Source organism: Oreochromis niloticus, linkage group LG23, assembly GCF_001858045.2.
Source record: "Oreochromis niloticus isolate F11D_XX linkage group LG23, O_niloticus_UMD_NMBU, whole genome shotgun sequence".
Classification (NCBI taxonomy): domain Eukaryota; kingdom Metazoa; phylum Chordata; class Actinopteri; order Cichliformes; family Cichlidae; genus Oreochromis; species Oreochromis niloticus.
The window spans coordinates 3,098,939-3,115,323 of NC_031986.2; the positions used below are offsets into that span (position 1 = coordinate 3,098,939).

At 41.0% G+C, this 16,385-nt stretch overlaps 1 protein-coding gene across 2 annotated transcripts in view; it reads right to left on the reverse strand.

Annotated features, from left to right (window-relative positions):
• Positions 1-16,385, reverse strand: part of prkx (protein kinase X-linked) — a 41,337-nt gene that overhangs the window by 6,285 nt on the left and 18,667 nt on the right. For both annotated transcript variants that reach the window (XM_005463659.4, XM_005463658.3), the window contains 3 exons: positions 11,674-11,793; positions 7,580-7,675; positions 2,042-2,099 (listed from right to left, as the gene is read on the reverse strand). In XM_005463659.4, the coding sequence (XP_005463716.1) occupies positions 2,042-2,099; positions 7,580-7,675; positions 11,674-11,793 (274 nt within the window). The remainder of the gene's footprint in view (positions 1-2,041; positions 2,100-7,579; positions 7,676-11,673; positions 11,794-16,385) is intronic.

The window sequence follows — 16,385 nt, forward strand, 5'->3', positions numbered from 1 at the left end:
TAGTTCATCAGTTTCTTTAAAACAAACAAACTCTCAGTGTGTCATTATTCTAGTGCACTGTTCAACCTCCCACCATCAATATCTGTGTTGTGTTAATGAGCAGTGAGGCTGAGGAATACTGGCAGCCACAAATCAATATCATCATGTTTGGAATTGTGGCCTTAATCACTGGGCTCAGAGAGCCATCTGATTTATTGAGAGCAGCTCACAGTGTCACACTGACTTCACTCATGTTCACTCAAACACTTCAGTTTGAATGGAGATCTGCACAGCTCCCATCCATGAGTGATGGAGCACTCATTGCTGCTCCTACTAAACTTTGACACTATACAACCTGTAATTCTATCAAGGAGTCATTAGAAAAGAGGAGAAACATATTCTTCTGTTGTGTTTATGTTCTTCATTGTGACTGGCTGCTGGGAAGCCTTAATTGGTTGTGGTCAGGTTATTAAAAACTATTTTGTTATGGACATATGAATGCCTCAACACCTCGACTTGAACTTATGAGTTCCTAAGCTTTTAAAAGTTAATGAGAAACCGAAAGGTCACTAATTTACAGGTTAACAGGTTAGGAGCACAGTAGACGACCAGGTTTGAGGAACTCGAGCTAGTATCCAAGCTTTTACATCGTCCTTACAACTGGCACGCTGTTGATCATGAGGGTTTACATCTCTTGCACGCAACGTCCAAGAATAAAACCAACTAAATAAAGTCAGAGAAGGAAAATCCACTTATTTGAACAACTAGATGCAGCTTGAAAGCAGCACCAACCACTTTTCTGGGTGTAAGCCCAGAGAATGTTGTTTCTGAAATACTTGGAGCGAGCAGCCCATCTGACTCTGACAACCCTGCCACATACAAAGTCACTAAAATCACTTCCCTTCTTAAATGTTTCTTTCAACTTCAGTAGGTCATCTAAACAACCCCTACATGGGCTGCAGCCAGCTGATTGACTGATTAGACATGTGTTAACAAGCAGTTGAACAGGTCTAATGAATCAGTCACTGAGCGACCGTCACATGACCTCCTCTTGTCATAAGACACAGATACATTTCTGCCACATAGTGATATTTATTACAACATGCCATTCTCAGAATGAGATCCACCACAGCCATCGATAATGAAAGTAAACAGGTGTGAGGAACGGGAGGGACATCAAATCAGAAAGAAGATCAACTAAACGAACACACTGCTAAAACTGAAGTAGACTGCAATTACTCCAGAACTTCCTGGATGTTGTTTGTTTGGGAAAAATCCCAAACAAACAAACAAAAAACATCCAAGAGAGAGAGGGAAGTCTGGTCAACCAATGGACAGTGACCAATTTCAAATAAGTCATCAATGAAGCAGTTCAAATGACCACAGTAATACAATTCTGGGTAACTGACTGTAACAAACTGAACATTTCTCTGAAACGGGCTGGCGCTCATTAAACAAAATGGCTTATAAAAGCATAACTGTAAATTGTATCCATCTGTTTTAAAATCTGTGAGCATAAAAAAGAGCTTCCTTCTATTAACACTCGTGTATTATAAGAAAAAAAAGAATCTGACTGATTTTCTCCAGAACTGTATCAAATGATTATTGGTCTATGGATCGTTTAGATGGCACTCACTCAAACCCTACATATCAAACCCTACATATCAAACCCTACATATCAAACCCTACATATCAAACCCTACATATCAAACCCTACATATCAAACCCTACATATCAAACCTTACATATCAAACCTATGTATCTTTGTCCTCAAAACTCTGTTCTTCATACTTCTGTCTGAAATAAATGTCTCCAACTTTATGTTCTTCAGAAGAGTGAAGCTGCTGCTCTCACTGGAGAATATTTACATTATAATTCAGACATATTACAAATGTACTGAAAAACCACAATAACTCCAAAAACCCTTCAGCATAAGTCTATTTATTCAGGATTATGATGCTCCAGCTGGACCACAGGCTTGTGCTAGTCATCAAACTACCTACTCAGAGTAAGGCATATGGTGCCACGTGGTTACAGGAGGCAGGAAATCAGACTAACTCACCTTCATGTTGCCTAGCCGTCTGGCTCGGTCAATCACAAGAAACTTCTTTATGAGGTCTCTGAGGAGACAAAGGAAAAGTCGGTGAATCCACAGCTTCACAATATAGTTCGACAGTGCTGTGTCTGGGACACAACCACTCCTGTCTTTCCAGCACTGTCAAAATGACAAATATCTCCTCATTAAAAGGTAACTGACGGCCTGTTAGAGGTGACAAAGTGAAAGCAACTGAGAACATTTTTCAGCAAGACCTTCATCAGACTGTAAATCAGAACATGTGATATAAACATCCACAGGTTTTCTCATAAAGCGCGATACCTGCTGATGAAAAGAAAGCTAACATATCTCAGATCCAACCATCTGCTAGCAGGCTGATAACTACGACGGCTGGATGCTGACAAGTCGACTATTTCTCATTTTTGTCTGAATCACACTGTGTCTGAACTGTGGGAATGACACTTAATAAAGAAATATTTTAATGTAATGGGAATACTTACGGCATTTCATGGATTTCCAAAAGGAAAAAAATTAAAGAAACTTTAGACAGACTGAAGTTTCTGCATTCACACAGACAATGACTGTTCAAAGTCACTCTAAGAGGACGTTTTATATGGGCAGAAATCTGTGCCATCAGAAACTGAATTTGAATAAGTTAAATTTGAATTTGAATTACTCGGATTGAATCTGAATTGTAACTTGAATGAAAGCTTTTGAAAACTGAATTTGAATTAGTCTAATTTGAAATTGAATTTATGGTTTGAAAATGAATTGATTTGCTTTGAAAATGCATTTTATCCTTTAAAAATTCAGCTCTCGAATAATTTCAGATTCACTTCTCACCATTCAGTTTCAGTTCTACAATTCAATTTCAGTTCCAAAATTCAGTTTTTTGGGACTTACATCCGGTTCCGGTTCAAGCGCAGATTAATAGAACTACAGACTGATAGCGTTACTGACGGAATCTACAGCGTCTTGAGCTGAATTAAGACTTCAGAAGTCATTCGTCATGTCGAATGACCAGCGGATAAACTCTCAGGTTGGTAATAAATGTATTACATGTATAAGAACAAGTGTCATGTTAACAATTGATAGCCGTACAGTAACCTTTATGCTTATTGTAGCTGCTAGCTAAAAACGCTAATTTAGCGTAGTTTGCCCTGGATTCAGCTTTGACAAACAAATATGATCGACTGTTTCTAGTAGAATTCCAAAGTTGTCATCTTGTACCCTGTCAGAGCCCTGTATGCTTGCAGAGACCCCTACAGTAAGGAAACATGCAAAACGCTGTCCAAACCTTTGTATTTGAGCTTTATTTATGTCTTACACAGCATCCCAACTCTTTAGCGAACTTAATAACTTTAGCTAAAGTGAATAGTTAGTCTAATTCATTAGTGCAGCATTACTGGATCACCTCTGTTTGAAGTAATATAATATGATATACAACTATCACTGTGTTTAACTACCATGATAATTCTTAGGGTACTGAGTGCATGCTTAATTAGATTTTTTTTTTTTTTTTTAAACATACTGCTCCATTGCTATGTTTGACAGGCTGAAGTTGTCGGGTCACCTCCTAAATCGACCATCTTTTACAGGTGTTTTGTGCCAGAAATGGAGTGTCCACTGAAGACTGAAGATACTGAATCTCTACGCCGTGCCATTGATCCCTCCTGTGCCTTCATCTAGACAAGAGACATTAACTTAACCACTCTCACATGCTCTGTACCTACATCACCTTCCCTGACAGTCGTAGCTTGGCTCATCTGAGGGTGAAATTATAAGAATGTGTTATTTTGCAAAGTGCTCTCTTGGGTTCCTAAATAAAATATGGCATTGAGGTCATTTCTTTTGAATTAATCCCTTCTTCTGAAATATAAGAACTGGTTTAAATGGCACTTTCTGTTCCTTACTTCCTGTTCCACTCCCAACCCCAAATAGATGCTGACAAGCTGACACAGTAATATGGAAGAGGGAGAGAAGCTGGAAAGGACTACTACAAATAAACCCAATGCCTAACAATGAAAAATGTAAAATAAGAACAATAATAATAATAAAGATAAAAGATGAAGTAACAAGTTTTTTGTTTTTTTGTTTATTCCAAATGATCATCCAGATGTCTGTGACATGTGATGACAAACACCATAATGGAAGGCCTTAGTCATCACATGCTTAAACTCATCATATATTTTTGCATATGCTGAACAGGCAGTCAGACATGCTGTAACTGGGGTAGAAAACTGCATGAACACCATACGGCAGGGGTCTCAAACTCCAGTCCTCGAGGGCATGGAAAAGTTGCATGACACCGGCCCTCGAGGACTGGAATTTGAGACCCCTGTCATATTCCATATGACAGGTGTGGTTGAACTTCATGGAGACTCTGAAGTTTCTCTTCTCTTCTGGCAGGACAGGAATGTAGCCTTGTCCTGTGAGCCACCGTAAGGATGTACTTAGAGTAGAACTGGACTGTCACCGGCCTCAGGCTCTTCACCTTTTCAAAGACAAAGCAGTCATTTAGATAAAATATTAGATATTGTTTACCTGTAAATGCACAAAGAGAATTTAGAAATGTAATTATTGTCAAGAGTGAACAAGCACTGATAGTGTAATTTACAGCTGTGGCCAAACATTTAGAGAATGAGAAGTGTTGTTTGTTTATTTACAAAGTTTGCTGTTTCAGTGATAGTTGTATATCATATTATATCACTTCAAACAGAGGTGATCCAGTAATGCTGCACTAATGAATTAGACTAACTATTCACTTTAGCTAAAGTTATTAAGTTAGCTAAAGAGTTGGGATGCTGTGTAAGACATAAATAAAGCTCAAATACAAAGGTTTGGACAGCGTTTTGCATGTTTCCTTACTGTAGGGGTCTCTGCAATCATACAGGGCTCTGACAGGGTACAAGATGACAACTTTGGAATTCTACTAGAAACAGACGATCATATTTGTTTGTCAAAGCTGAATCCAGGGCAAACTACGCTAAATTAGCGTTTTTAGCTAGCAGCTACAATAAGCATAAAGGTACGGCTATCATTTGTTAACATGACGCTTGTTCTTATACATGTAATACATTTATTACCAACCTGAGAGTTTATCCGCTGGTCATTCGACATGACGAATGACTTCTGAAGTCTTAATTCAGCTCAAGACGCTGTAGATTCCGTCAGTAACGCTATCAGTCTGTAGTTCTATTAATCTGCGCTTGAACCGGAACCGGATGTAAGTCCCAAAAAACTGAATTTTGGAACTGAAATTGAATTGTAGAACTGAAACTGAATGGTGAGAAGTGAATCTGAAATTATTCGAGAGCTGAATTTTTAAAGGATAAAATGCAGTTTCAAAGCAAATCAATTCATTTTCAAACCATAAATTCAATTTCAAATTAGACTAATTCAAATTCAGTTTTCAAAAGCTTTCATTCAAGTTACAATTCAGATTCAATCCGAGTAATTCAAATTCAAATTTAACTTATTCAAATTCAGTTTCTGATGGCACAGATTTCTGCCCATAGTTTTACAGGAAAACTTCAATATATCCAATAATAAAAAGACATTTGATATCACAATCTGTCAAATTCACTGCATGCCTGCAGTTAATCCTTTTGTATTTATGTACAGTTGGGTGACTGTTTACACAGCTCCACGACTACTTGATTCTCAGAGTCTTCTCCATATTGATGTTCAGCTGGATTGAGATGGTGACTTAACGTTAGAATATATGATTCACATCATTTTCATCATAACTGAACCATTCAGTGAACCCGTGCGCTCTTTGGACAGAGCCTTTATCATTTCCTTGACAGTCAAAACCAATTTAATAATCTGAAATCCGCCTTTACCCAACAACATATCTGCTACACCACGAGGTGTCAGTCACGGTCTTTATACTGCACCTGTTCCGTGAAAAATAAAACCCATTCACAGCATTATTCATCTTTATGTAGTTGGAACGAGTCAAACTTTAATAGGAAGTGTGAGCGAAGACACTGAGGTAGAGAAGAATCCTTCAGGTCCGATCAATGAGTTCCTAACAAGTCCTAAGGTAGCAGCTCATTTTAATACTCCTTTTCTTCCTTGCACTAGGACAGAATCTCTGCTTGTCTACATTCAATAGCAGCAGCTGCTGGAGAGACGGCAGGTGTCCTGCAGGCCCTCTGTGGCCCCACACTGTGGTGTGGAACTGTGGAAGAAAGATATTAATACTCGTGGGAATAATAAAAATCCCTTCCTCTGTTGGCTGCTAGATAGATGGCTGAAGAGTGGGAAGTTGTGACTTTGCTGAATTATCAGTGGAAGCTGTGTGTGGCTGACCTTAGTGACACACACACTCCCACCCAGAGTGCCTGTAATCATTCCTGCTCCCTCAGGCTGTTGTAATGGGTGTTGTGAGTGGGTGGGAACCAGTCTAAAAAAGCCAGGTGTGTCATTAGTGACTGCAGATCCACCCAAAGTGCCTCTTTAACTACAGGGACCCTGCAGATCCCCTCAGGAAACGGCCCCAACAGCCGTTTGACATTTTACACTGAGAAGTCATTTGAATGACTGTCGTGATGGCAGTGCGTCAGTCACACTCAGGTGAGATACGAGGATTTTCTGACTGGCAACATCCTGCGAACAGGTCCACCTGCAGGCCTTTTTTGAGCAGCTATACCACCATCATGCATATATCTGCATGCATATCCAATAAGTACTGAAGTACATATTGGGGTGGTTGTGGGTCAGGAGGTAGAGGAGGTCGCCTTCTAATCAGAGGGGGTGTGAGTTGACCTCTGGCAGCTCCAGTCTGCATGCCAAAGTATCCTTGGGAAAGACGCTAACCCTGGGTTGCTCCTGATGTGTTCACTGGAGCACGGCTGTGTATGAATGTTACACAGAAAGCACTTAGATATAGGAAAAAAAAGTGCTTCCACGAATGTGTGTGAATGGGTGAATGAGGCTCGTGGGAAAGCACAAAGAACCAGGCAATAACAACATCCAGTCAACAGAGGAACACAACAATAAGCACAATTCCATTTTAAGGTAAACACAATGAGTCAACAACATGTTTCTATGTTACAATAAAGTTTAAATCAAATGAGCAATCCTGAGCGATGGCCTTGTGATAAACACTTCCACCCTGACAGGAACGGTCTCCTCCAGGATTACACAGTCACAGCGTATGATTTACTGTCAGGAATCACAACCTACTCGAGTTTCTAGTGTTTCAGATTGTTTTTCATAAATTACAATTGTTTCCACGATGTCTGTGTTCTTAGCAATTTCTTGCTGTACAGATGCTTTCTACTGTAAACACATTCATACAGTGTTTCTTTCTGCTTTCACTCTGATAGCATCACAGGCAATTGGGCTTTCAGGCCCAAGGACACCTCAGCATACTGACAAGTATGAATGAAACAGCCAACCTTCCAACTACATGGCCTGTTCTACCTGGATAAGTAACATTCACTACCACTCCTGTGGTTAACGATAAAAACAAGCCATTGGCAGACAGATTCCTGGGTTATGTGTCTGATCCCCTGCATGATGCCCACATCTTACTTGACATAGAAATCCAGATGACGTGGGAATTCCAGTTTTGCAGCCAGAATCTTCTGATAGATTCCAAATGGATTGTCATCAAAGAAAGGTGGATACCTGTGGAGAGGAATAAATGTCATCCCCAGCCTGCTCATCTGAACTTACAGACACACAATCACAAACCCAATTCAGGATCATGATGCAAGGAACAGGTAACAGAGGCAAGAGCTAAAAGGCTCACGCTCACCTGAATCACTTAAAAAACTATGAATGAACATATGAGGGGTCACCATTTTGGAGAGAAGGGTCTATAAAAACTTTCTGGTGCAGACAGTGCAGTCTTTGTTCACAGCTGATGAGTTTGTGTGTCTGTGTGCGTTCGCGCCCTCTACCACCCATCCACTGAATGCTTTCCCAGCTCTCAATTCTTCTTTTGGCCTGGACAAGTCATTACCCACAAATTACATAATGGCAGCTGCCTCTAAAGACATTACACATGGAGCAGAAAGGCACATAATAACACCAGTTTGTCACACCCTGCTTGTGTTCCCAGTGAAAAGTTCCAGCCATAAAACTGGTGGATGTGGGGCCTGTGGGAGCTGCACTGCAGACTCCACTTCAGTTTTTTTTTTTCTCTGAAACTGATGCTGTCACAGCTGAGGAATTTGGGTCAGAGTGAGAATGCAAGTCATCTATCCCAAAACAGCAAAGTCCTGACTGCAGTGTGTCCAATATCCATTTGGGTTTAGTCACCCTGTGTGAAAATAAAGCTTCACACACGACTATGCAAGACCGCGTTGGGTTTTGATTATCGATTAAAATCGATTCTGGCTTGGATAACGTGATATTGATTCATTAAAATCCTGAATCGATTTTTAAATATAGATTTATTTTGCTCAAAAGCCAGAATCTCAGGTTAAACCTCCCAAAATTTCAACAACCACCAAACAGCTAAGACAGTAAATGAGAGCAGGTACACGGGTTCTGCACAAGGACGTAAACACAGAGCGCGGACCCGCTGCCGCATCAGAATCAGTCAGATGTCGCCTTTCTCACCCGAAGGCACGTACACGGACACGCCGTCGGGGCTGAAAGCCGACAGCTTGCTGATTCTGATGCGTCGGGTCCGCGCTCTGTGTTTACGTCGGTTTTTGTGCTAGATTCTGAAGCTGCAGGTTTTATCTCTCTCCAAACAATCCTGACCTAACCAGCAGCCAAAGACGATCCAAACTACGCTTCACATAAACATCATATTTAGTAATATGATAATAGATATAAAAATATGGATATGTATTGACAAGTGATCAGAAGTACAATATTTCTGCTGCCTGAGGTATTCACTGAGCATGCAGTCATGTTTGGCCATCTTCCTGATGTACTCGCAGATGTTCGTTGTCTCATCCTGGACTGTGGTGCTGACACTCTCCAGTCCCCGGCATCCTTCCTTCCACTTGAGAACATTGCTAAAGTTGACAGGATTCATTTTTTGAGGTCCAAACGGTCCATACATGTGGACAGGGTGCTGGACGTGGGGTGAAAGCTTTCCTAGCAGCCTCTTCATGGTTAAGGTATACATTACTTTAAATTTGAATATTAGCGCTGACTTCTAGGGCTAGTGAAGGGTTAAAAGAAAATGCAAAATGGAGTCTCTGCTGATTGCAAGGGAACGTTACAATGAAGAGAAGTCTCCAGAAACCAGTTGCATCAACAAAGCTAACCAACGTGGGGAAATCATGGGCTTTCTAAAATAATCTGAGACCCTGTCCTTGTAAAGTGCCCTCAGATGAGATTTTATTTCAGCTTCATGAAACAGCCTCAGGGGAAACTCTGAAGTGTTCATTCAATTACTAGAAAGCCTGAAGAGTTCAATTTATTTCAATTCAATTCAATTTTATGTATATAGCGCCAAATCACAACAAAGTCACTAAATGATCATGCATTGTAAGTTTGTTTCAACATTTTCAAATCAGATTGTACTGACAACTGTAGGAACTGCTTATAGGTTTCTTGTCGTTTCTCTTCATTAACTTATGTCCTGCAGTTGGAGTCCAGTCCAATTTAACTGAAAGACACAGTCAGTGACAAGCTGCTGCAATAGGACAGCAAGTTTCACCTCCAGCAACTCCATGTAACCACCAGGCTGATGCTCTGCTGAGCTGAGATGGATGAGAACTCACGGAGCCGAGGTGAAAAATCAGGAAACAGGCCAATTACATTTTTATACAGGTGCTGCAGTAAAGTAAGTTCTAGAAGTAATAAGGTTTCATATACACGGCCACATGTACTGCAACTGCAAATACAAAAAGGGCACTGGTTTCCATTAAGGACAGACATATGGGCCCAGAAGGAAAATTATGAAGGAGACTTTTCCCCCCTAATCTTCCTTGGGGGCCCCTAATCCTTGACTTGATGTTTGTTCTACACATGCTTTGCCCCAAAGGAGGATGATCTACTAATACTGAGTTTTCAAAAACAGCTGCTACATTCTTTGGTCAAGACGTGTGACAAACAGCTTCACAGTGATGCTGAATGAAGAGAGCTCTTTGTCCGACAGTGGAAGTGTCCCTCTGCTGGGAGCAGCACAGCCTGCAGGTTTTCCCACATACACTTCAAAGCCTGCTCACATTAATACTTGGAAAAAGGTCACATTCCTTCCACAAATTCAAAGCCATGTACCTTCTCCCAGCAAAACAGACAGAACCTAGATGGAAGAGGAGGATAGGCCAGGCTGACATAAAGGTGAGATTTCAGTGCAACTGGAGGAGTGCGCTCCATATTTATGTGTTAACGTCTTAGGGTTAAGCATGATTTATCTAAGGACATTATATACAGGCTGACAGGTGTCAGTGGCACATCAATGGTCAATATGAAACTCTGTAAAAGCTTTTTTTCTTTTAAAATTGGAATGTGTCCGGGTCATGAGTCACTGCTTTGTGTTTCTTTCCAGACAGATGGTCTGAAGCTTTTGCACTGAGAGATAGTACACAGAGAGTCCACAGTTTATATCCCATGCCAAACTTTTATTCCACCCTCAGGCAATTTTTACACATTTGTGTTAAGCCCCCCCCCCTCTTTTTCACTGAGGGAAATTTCAGTTAGGATCCTCTTTTCTCCATTTTTCTTAGTTGCAGAATAGAAAATGATCCAGTGTGGGATGATGTGAACAAACAGAAGACACTGACAAAGCCTATATCCACAGAAAAACTGTGCAAAGTTCTCACCAATGCTAAACAACCTACTTGCCAATTGGCTTGAAAACCTGTTTTTCTGTCTTTACTCATTTTATGGTAACTACAAAGTACTCCTGGCATTATTTTCAAAGGGTCTTTGGCATGTTGTTCGTGCTTCAAACCTTTGCACTGTGCTGTACATAATACAACATGCACTGGTGCAATGAATTAATTGCTGGATTAATGAATGTCTCTGAAACAAGTCAATCACAGCTTCAGCACTGCTTGCTCAGAATGCCACCGAGGAATGGATATCCTTATTGTTGGTGAGGACATTAGAATAAACAGAGGTGCTTTCTATAAGGATCGGTGCTATTGTTCTTCATCTGCTACAATGAGGCCCATTCACAGATTAATTTGTCACAGCTCTACAGCATCTAATAATGACAAGATTTCCCAGAATAAGACAATAACAGCAGTAATGCCAGGTCTCTCTTGGAAATGAGATTTTTACCTGAATAAATAAAGGACCAATAAATAAAAGTAAGATTAACTAAATAATTCTTCTGACCACTGCAGTGGTCTGCTCTCTCACTTACCTTTTCTTGCAGGGCTACAGTTACAAATGGCAACATTACTGTGCAGAGGTTCATACTGCTTCTGTGTCTACCCAAAAGTTTATTTCAGGGATGTGAGGGAGACCTCGGTGGTTGTCAGTGTGTACCTGCCTTATTGTGTGTGTGTCTGCAGAGATTTCTCTGACCTGTCAGACTCCACATAACTGCCATGGCCTTGGGCCTTACTTTAAAGGTCAAATAGGTTCAACTCTGACTGCCTTTTACAAAATGAACGAGTGCAGATTACCCCAGTCTGTCTAATGGAGGAGAGTGCCCTCTAGTGTTTAAAGCAGGTATAGAGATGTTTACCATAGACTGCACCACTTACCCAGCCAGCATTTCAAAGATGAGGATGCCCAGAGCCCACCAGTCCACTGCCCGGCCGTGACCTTTGCTTTGGATGACTTCAGGAGCCAGATACTCAGGAGTCCCACACAGAGTCCACGTCCTGATTGCCAGAGAGGACATCAAATATTTATTCCATCATTCCATCACCTGCTTCCTCAATCCAAACCTACTTGTGTGACAGCTGTGTTATTATGAATAACAAGTTTCATTTTAATTTTCTTTCTGTCAAAGTTACTGATTCTTTCCATGATTCTTTCTTTCCAGAGTAAGAACACCTTTGGTGTGAAATGGCTTCATATTTATATCATAAATGAATGGAATTCATTCATTCAATGGCTAAACTGGCCACAGAAGACCAATGTAAGCCTTTTTACTTTTAAATGATTTCAAGTGATTCTAACATCCTTCTCATTTGTATTTGTATTACCATGCTGCTCCTGCAGTTTGTCCAAAGACAAGATGAGTTACAAACACAAAAACACAGTTCTATAATTCCCGTTATTTCTTTTTTTCATCTTTACATTCCACACAGTGATCTGCACTTGCATTCTGGCCCAGCTGTGTCATCTTCAGTATTACCATGAGGATATGGGGCCTCGGTGTGGACGCGGTAAGAGTAATGGATCGATGTCTGCCTGAGTGTAATGTGGGCGGGCAGTGAAATCAAATACTGAACAACAAATGAAGGAGGCGTGAACAATAATGGGAAGCAGGAGCAGCGTTTTAGAGGTGCTCAGCTCCCAGTCATGATGTCATGTCTACACTGCCTTACACTTAATGGAATATACTGCTTTTAGTCAACTCTATTCACATTTGTAAACTCATTTCAGTTGGGTACACACTATGTTACCTTCAGAACAACTTAAATATTTGGATGACCTCTTGCAGTGCCTATAATGAATAATCACAGATTTTAATATAATACACCCGTTTTAGGGTGGACACAATCTGAGACAAAGGCTCAATCATGTTGACCAGAACTTTTCAAAATAAGTTAAATGACAATTTGTGAGGAGAAAGAATAAACATGCACAACATTGTTTCAGTCTCAACCACATAGAAGAAGTCCACCAAATTGACTTAGAGTAGCCTTTTTCAATGAAGACGGTGGAAGATCATCCTGGCACTCCACACAGCTAGACAACAAGCACACTGGTGAGAGAGCTGCTTTTGGTTTTTGATTCATACAAACTCCCCTTTTATTGTGCAGACTCAGCACACAGCATAGTCACATGTTCCAAATCCAAGAGTGGAGAACAGATTTATAGTCTGTCACATAATATAGTGGCAGCCATGTTTAAAGAGACAGCAATCCTGTCAAATGCTACTATTCACATCAATAAATGTGTTCTTCAGAACGTCCACTGAGCCTTTAAGTGTGCGAATGGAAAACACACAAAGCTTCCATTAAATGCATGTACCGACCGACCGACCGTGAGAGGTGGGACACACCTTGGACAACCATTCACACTCACACCGATACGCAGTTTAGAATCACCAATTAACTTAACCCCTCCAACTGCATGTGTTTAGACTGTGGGAGGAAGTCGGAGTAACCCGGAGAGAACCCACCTAGACACTGGGAGAAAATCATCAAAGAATATGGGCAAAACAGAGGCATTTATAACTGCTGTTGTTGACCCTGACTACATGTCCACTCTAGCATGTTTAATTGTCTCTCCCTCTCTGCCCTCCTCTTTCACTTTGTGCTGTCACCCAAAAGTTCAATAAAAGAAAAACCAGAATTTACAGACCAATAAAAGGCATAAACTGATCTGTATTTATAACAATATTCAGACTGAATACAGCTGGTACTGGACACAGACTTCTTTTGCTTTACTCTCACCTGGATCTGAAGCTGTGCTGTAAACAATGAAGCGCAGAACAGGAATAGAAATCTTTAACTAAAATAATAAAGTACATCAGCTCTTTTGCTGGCAACTAGTGACATACCAGCAGACTAATGGAACAAAGAAAAATAACCTGACACTATTAGTCCCAACATCGCATTAAATGTGCATCACTGATTTGTGTCATGAAATCACCTCTGCATCATCTTTCTGCCACAGCAACCAGAGTCTTATTTAGTCTATTACTGACAAAGCAGCCACGCCTGTGTGTGAGCGCACTGCAACATCACCACATCAACAACACTGGGCAGTTTTCATCCTCCAAAATAGAACATTAGAGGACAATATCAGAAGATAATACTGAAATACATCATCATTATTACCATCACTACAGTTGTTTTTAGAGGTGCTGTGATGAAATTTAGAGGCGCTTGAGCACTCGCCTAAACTCGCCTATGATGGAAGTCTACAGCAGATTACTTGCTTGTGGCTGTGCATGCTCCTGTCTAGCTGATTGACACTCTCTGCATGTGTAACACACACACACACACACACACACACACACACCTCTGTGAAAGCCACTTGTCCTTTGTTGAAGAGCACTTGGTCCAGTGCCAGCCTTTCATCATTTGTCACCAATATCACCTAGGTAATGACCTCTTTCAACCAGTTACCATGACAACAGTAATTTGTATGGAAATCACGTCGGCCCGGCGGAGGATGAGGAGGCTGCTGCTGTCGGTAGAATCATACGTGGGGTGCAGGATGGACATAAGTGTGGCCACGATGATATCGAGAGATGTGTTCTTGCTCTTCACAGTTTTGTGTCATGACGTTTGAATGTGCTGAAGAGTGTATCTGCCAGCAGGGGGCACTGTGGAGACACGGGCAGGTCTGTGATGGTGCTTTATCACAACCTGAACATGGAAAGCACAACAAAGCTCGTGGCGATCAGGCAGTTGTCTTCCTATTCCAGGCAATTCTGCTGCCCTCCATTTATATAAGTGGGTCACTTGCACATCAGAAAGGTATCTGCTCTCCATCTGTTCTGCCCTCGCAACCTGGGGGAAAACGTAATCTTACACCATTATGTTTACATGTCAGCGGGGGCCAGTACAGCTCTGGGCGAAATGCAGAGAGAAACGGAGACTGCAGTGCAGATATAAAGCCATCTCTTCTTTCACTCTGCATCTTTTAAATTCTGCTGAGGTGACTGGGAGATCTGGACCACTGTATATCTAATTCAGAATAAAGGACACCAGTTTCTCCTCCAGTGAAACAGTTATAGGTCTGGGAACATTCCCTCCATCTCACAGGAACATAAAGCTCTCTATGAGCTAATTGGCCAAGCAAACTCAAAACAATTCAACCATCCAGTGAGCAGCACGAGTCTGAGAGTCCAAGCCAAAGTGCTTTTACCTGTTGTGAACCTCCTCAGTCAGTGAGTGAAAAGCCATCAAGCTGCCTCTCTGAACTCTCCCCTGTGAACGCTTTTGTGCGTCTTTTAAATTTCACCTAAAGTCGTGACAGTGGAAGTGTACCGTCTGCACAATCCAGCAGAAACTCACAGTTAAAACAGTCCTAAATAAAAACACAAAAGGAAGCTGCTTTTTCCTCCGGTGGTCTTTGTAATCTTGCTTCTGACGCACACGAGTGCAGTGGCTGTTTGTGTCCAGGGCTCCTGACCGATGGGTGTTTGTGCTCTGTCTCAGGCAAATAGCTACAGAAAAACAGAATTTATTCAGCAAAAATACAAAATGACCAAAATGCCAAATTTATCCAATCACATTCACACGCTTCAATCAACATCCAACATGTTCTATTTTATTTGATCATTTAAAAACTAATGTCACCAAATGACAGCAGATGCTGTCCGAGGTCATTTACTCTTACTATGCACAGATCCCATCAATGGATCCCACAGTAGTTACATAAACAAGCACATGGCAACAGTATGGAGGAAAGCCTAAACATTTAGATGTCTTTCCACAACATATTCTGTTATGAGGAGAACAAACTTCACTACTCTAAACTCAATGAAGTGTAACCTGAATGCTCACAAACCAGGACATAACCGGGTATAGATGCAGCTCAGTGGGAACTCTGAGTCATGTAGGCAGAGCACTGATATCATTTGCAATCAAGAGGACATTTGTTCCTCACATCATTATCTTGTATGAATTAGAGAGGCATCTCTTTATAAAGAAGTGGTTAAAGTTTCTATTTTATGTACAGAAGGAAGGAGCTGAGACAGAGAGGCAGACAGATATAGAGGTTCCATTAAATGCTTGTAAAATTATAATATATGGTTTATTCTCACAAACTGAACCTGATACATGCAGGTTCAAACCAAAGGTTAGCTCAGGTCTGACCTCTAAGTTTAGCAGCTAAACTGAGGTGTAGCCTGTGAAGCACAGTGAGAAGAAGGGAATGGACAGTCATCCATGTGCTTCTGTCTGTGGTGGATCACATAATGCTAATCTGGGCTTTTTTCTTTTTGTAACATATCTTTTAATCAGATTCAGTAAAATTTACTTAGAGTAGCCCAACCACTGTACAGCAAATAAAGTCTGTACAGTAAAACTTGAACACATTAATGTGAAACCGAAAGTTCCTTCTTTCATAGTTTATTAAAAGTACTGTCAGCCAGTCCTCTCATGGATCCCCTCAGCCTGCTAGCACACACCTCTATGGGTTCAAAAATCCCATGTCGCCTTGTTTTCAAGTTATTGCGTTTGTAAGATTTTCAGAAAACTTGACCTCCAGTTTTGAGGTCATAGATCTCGTCAGAGAGTTTTAATACATACACCTGTGGTGTTGTTCTCCAGTTGGTGGATTCACA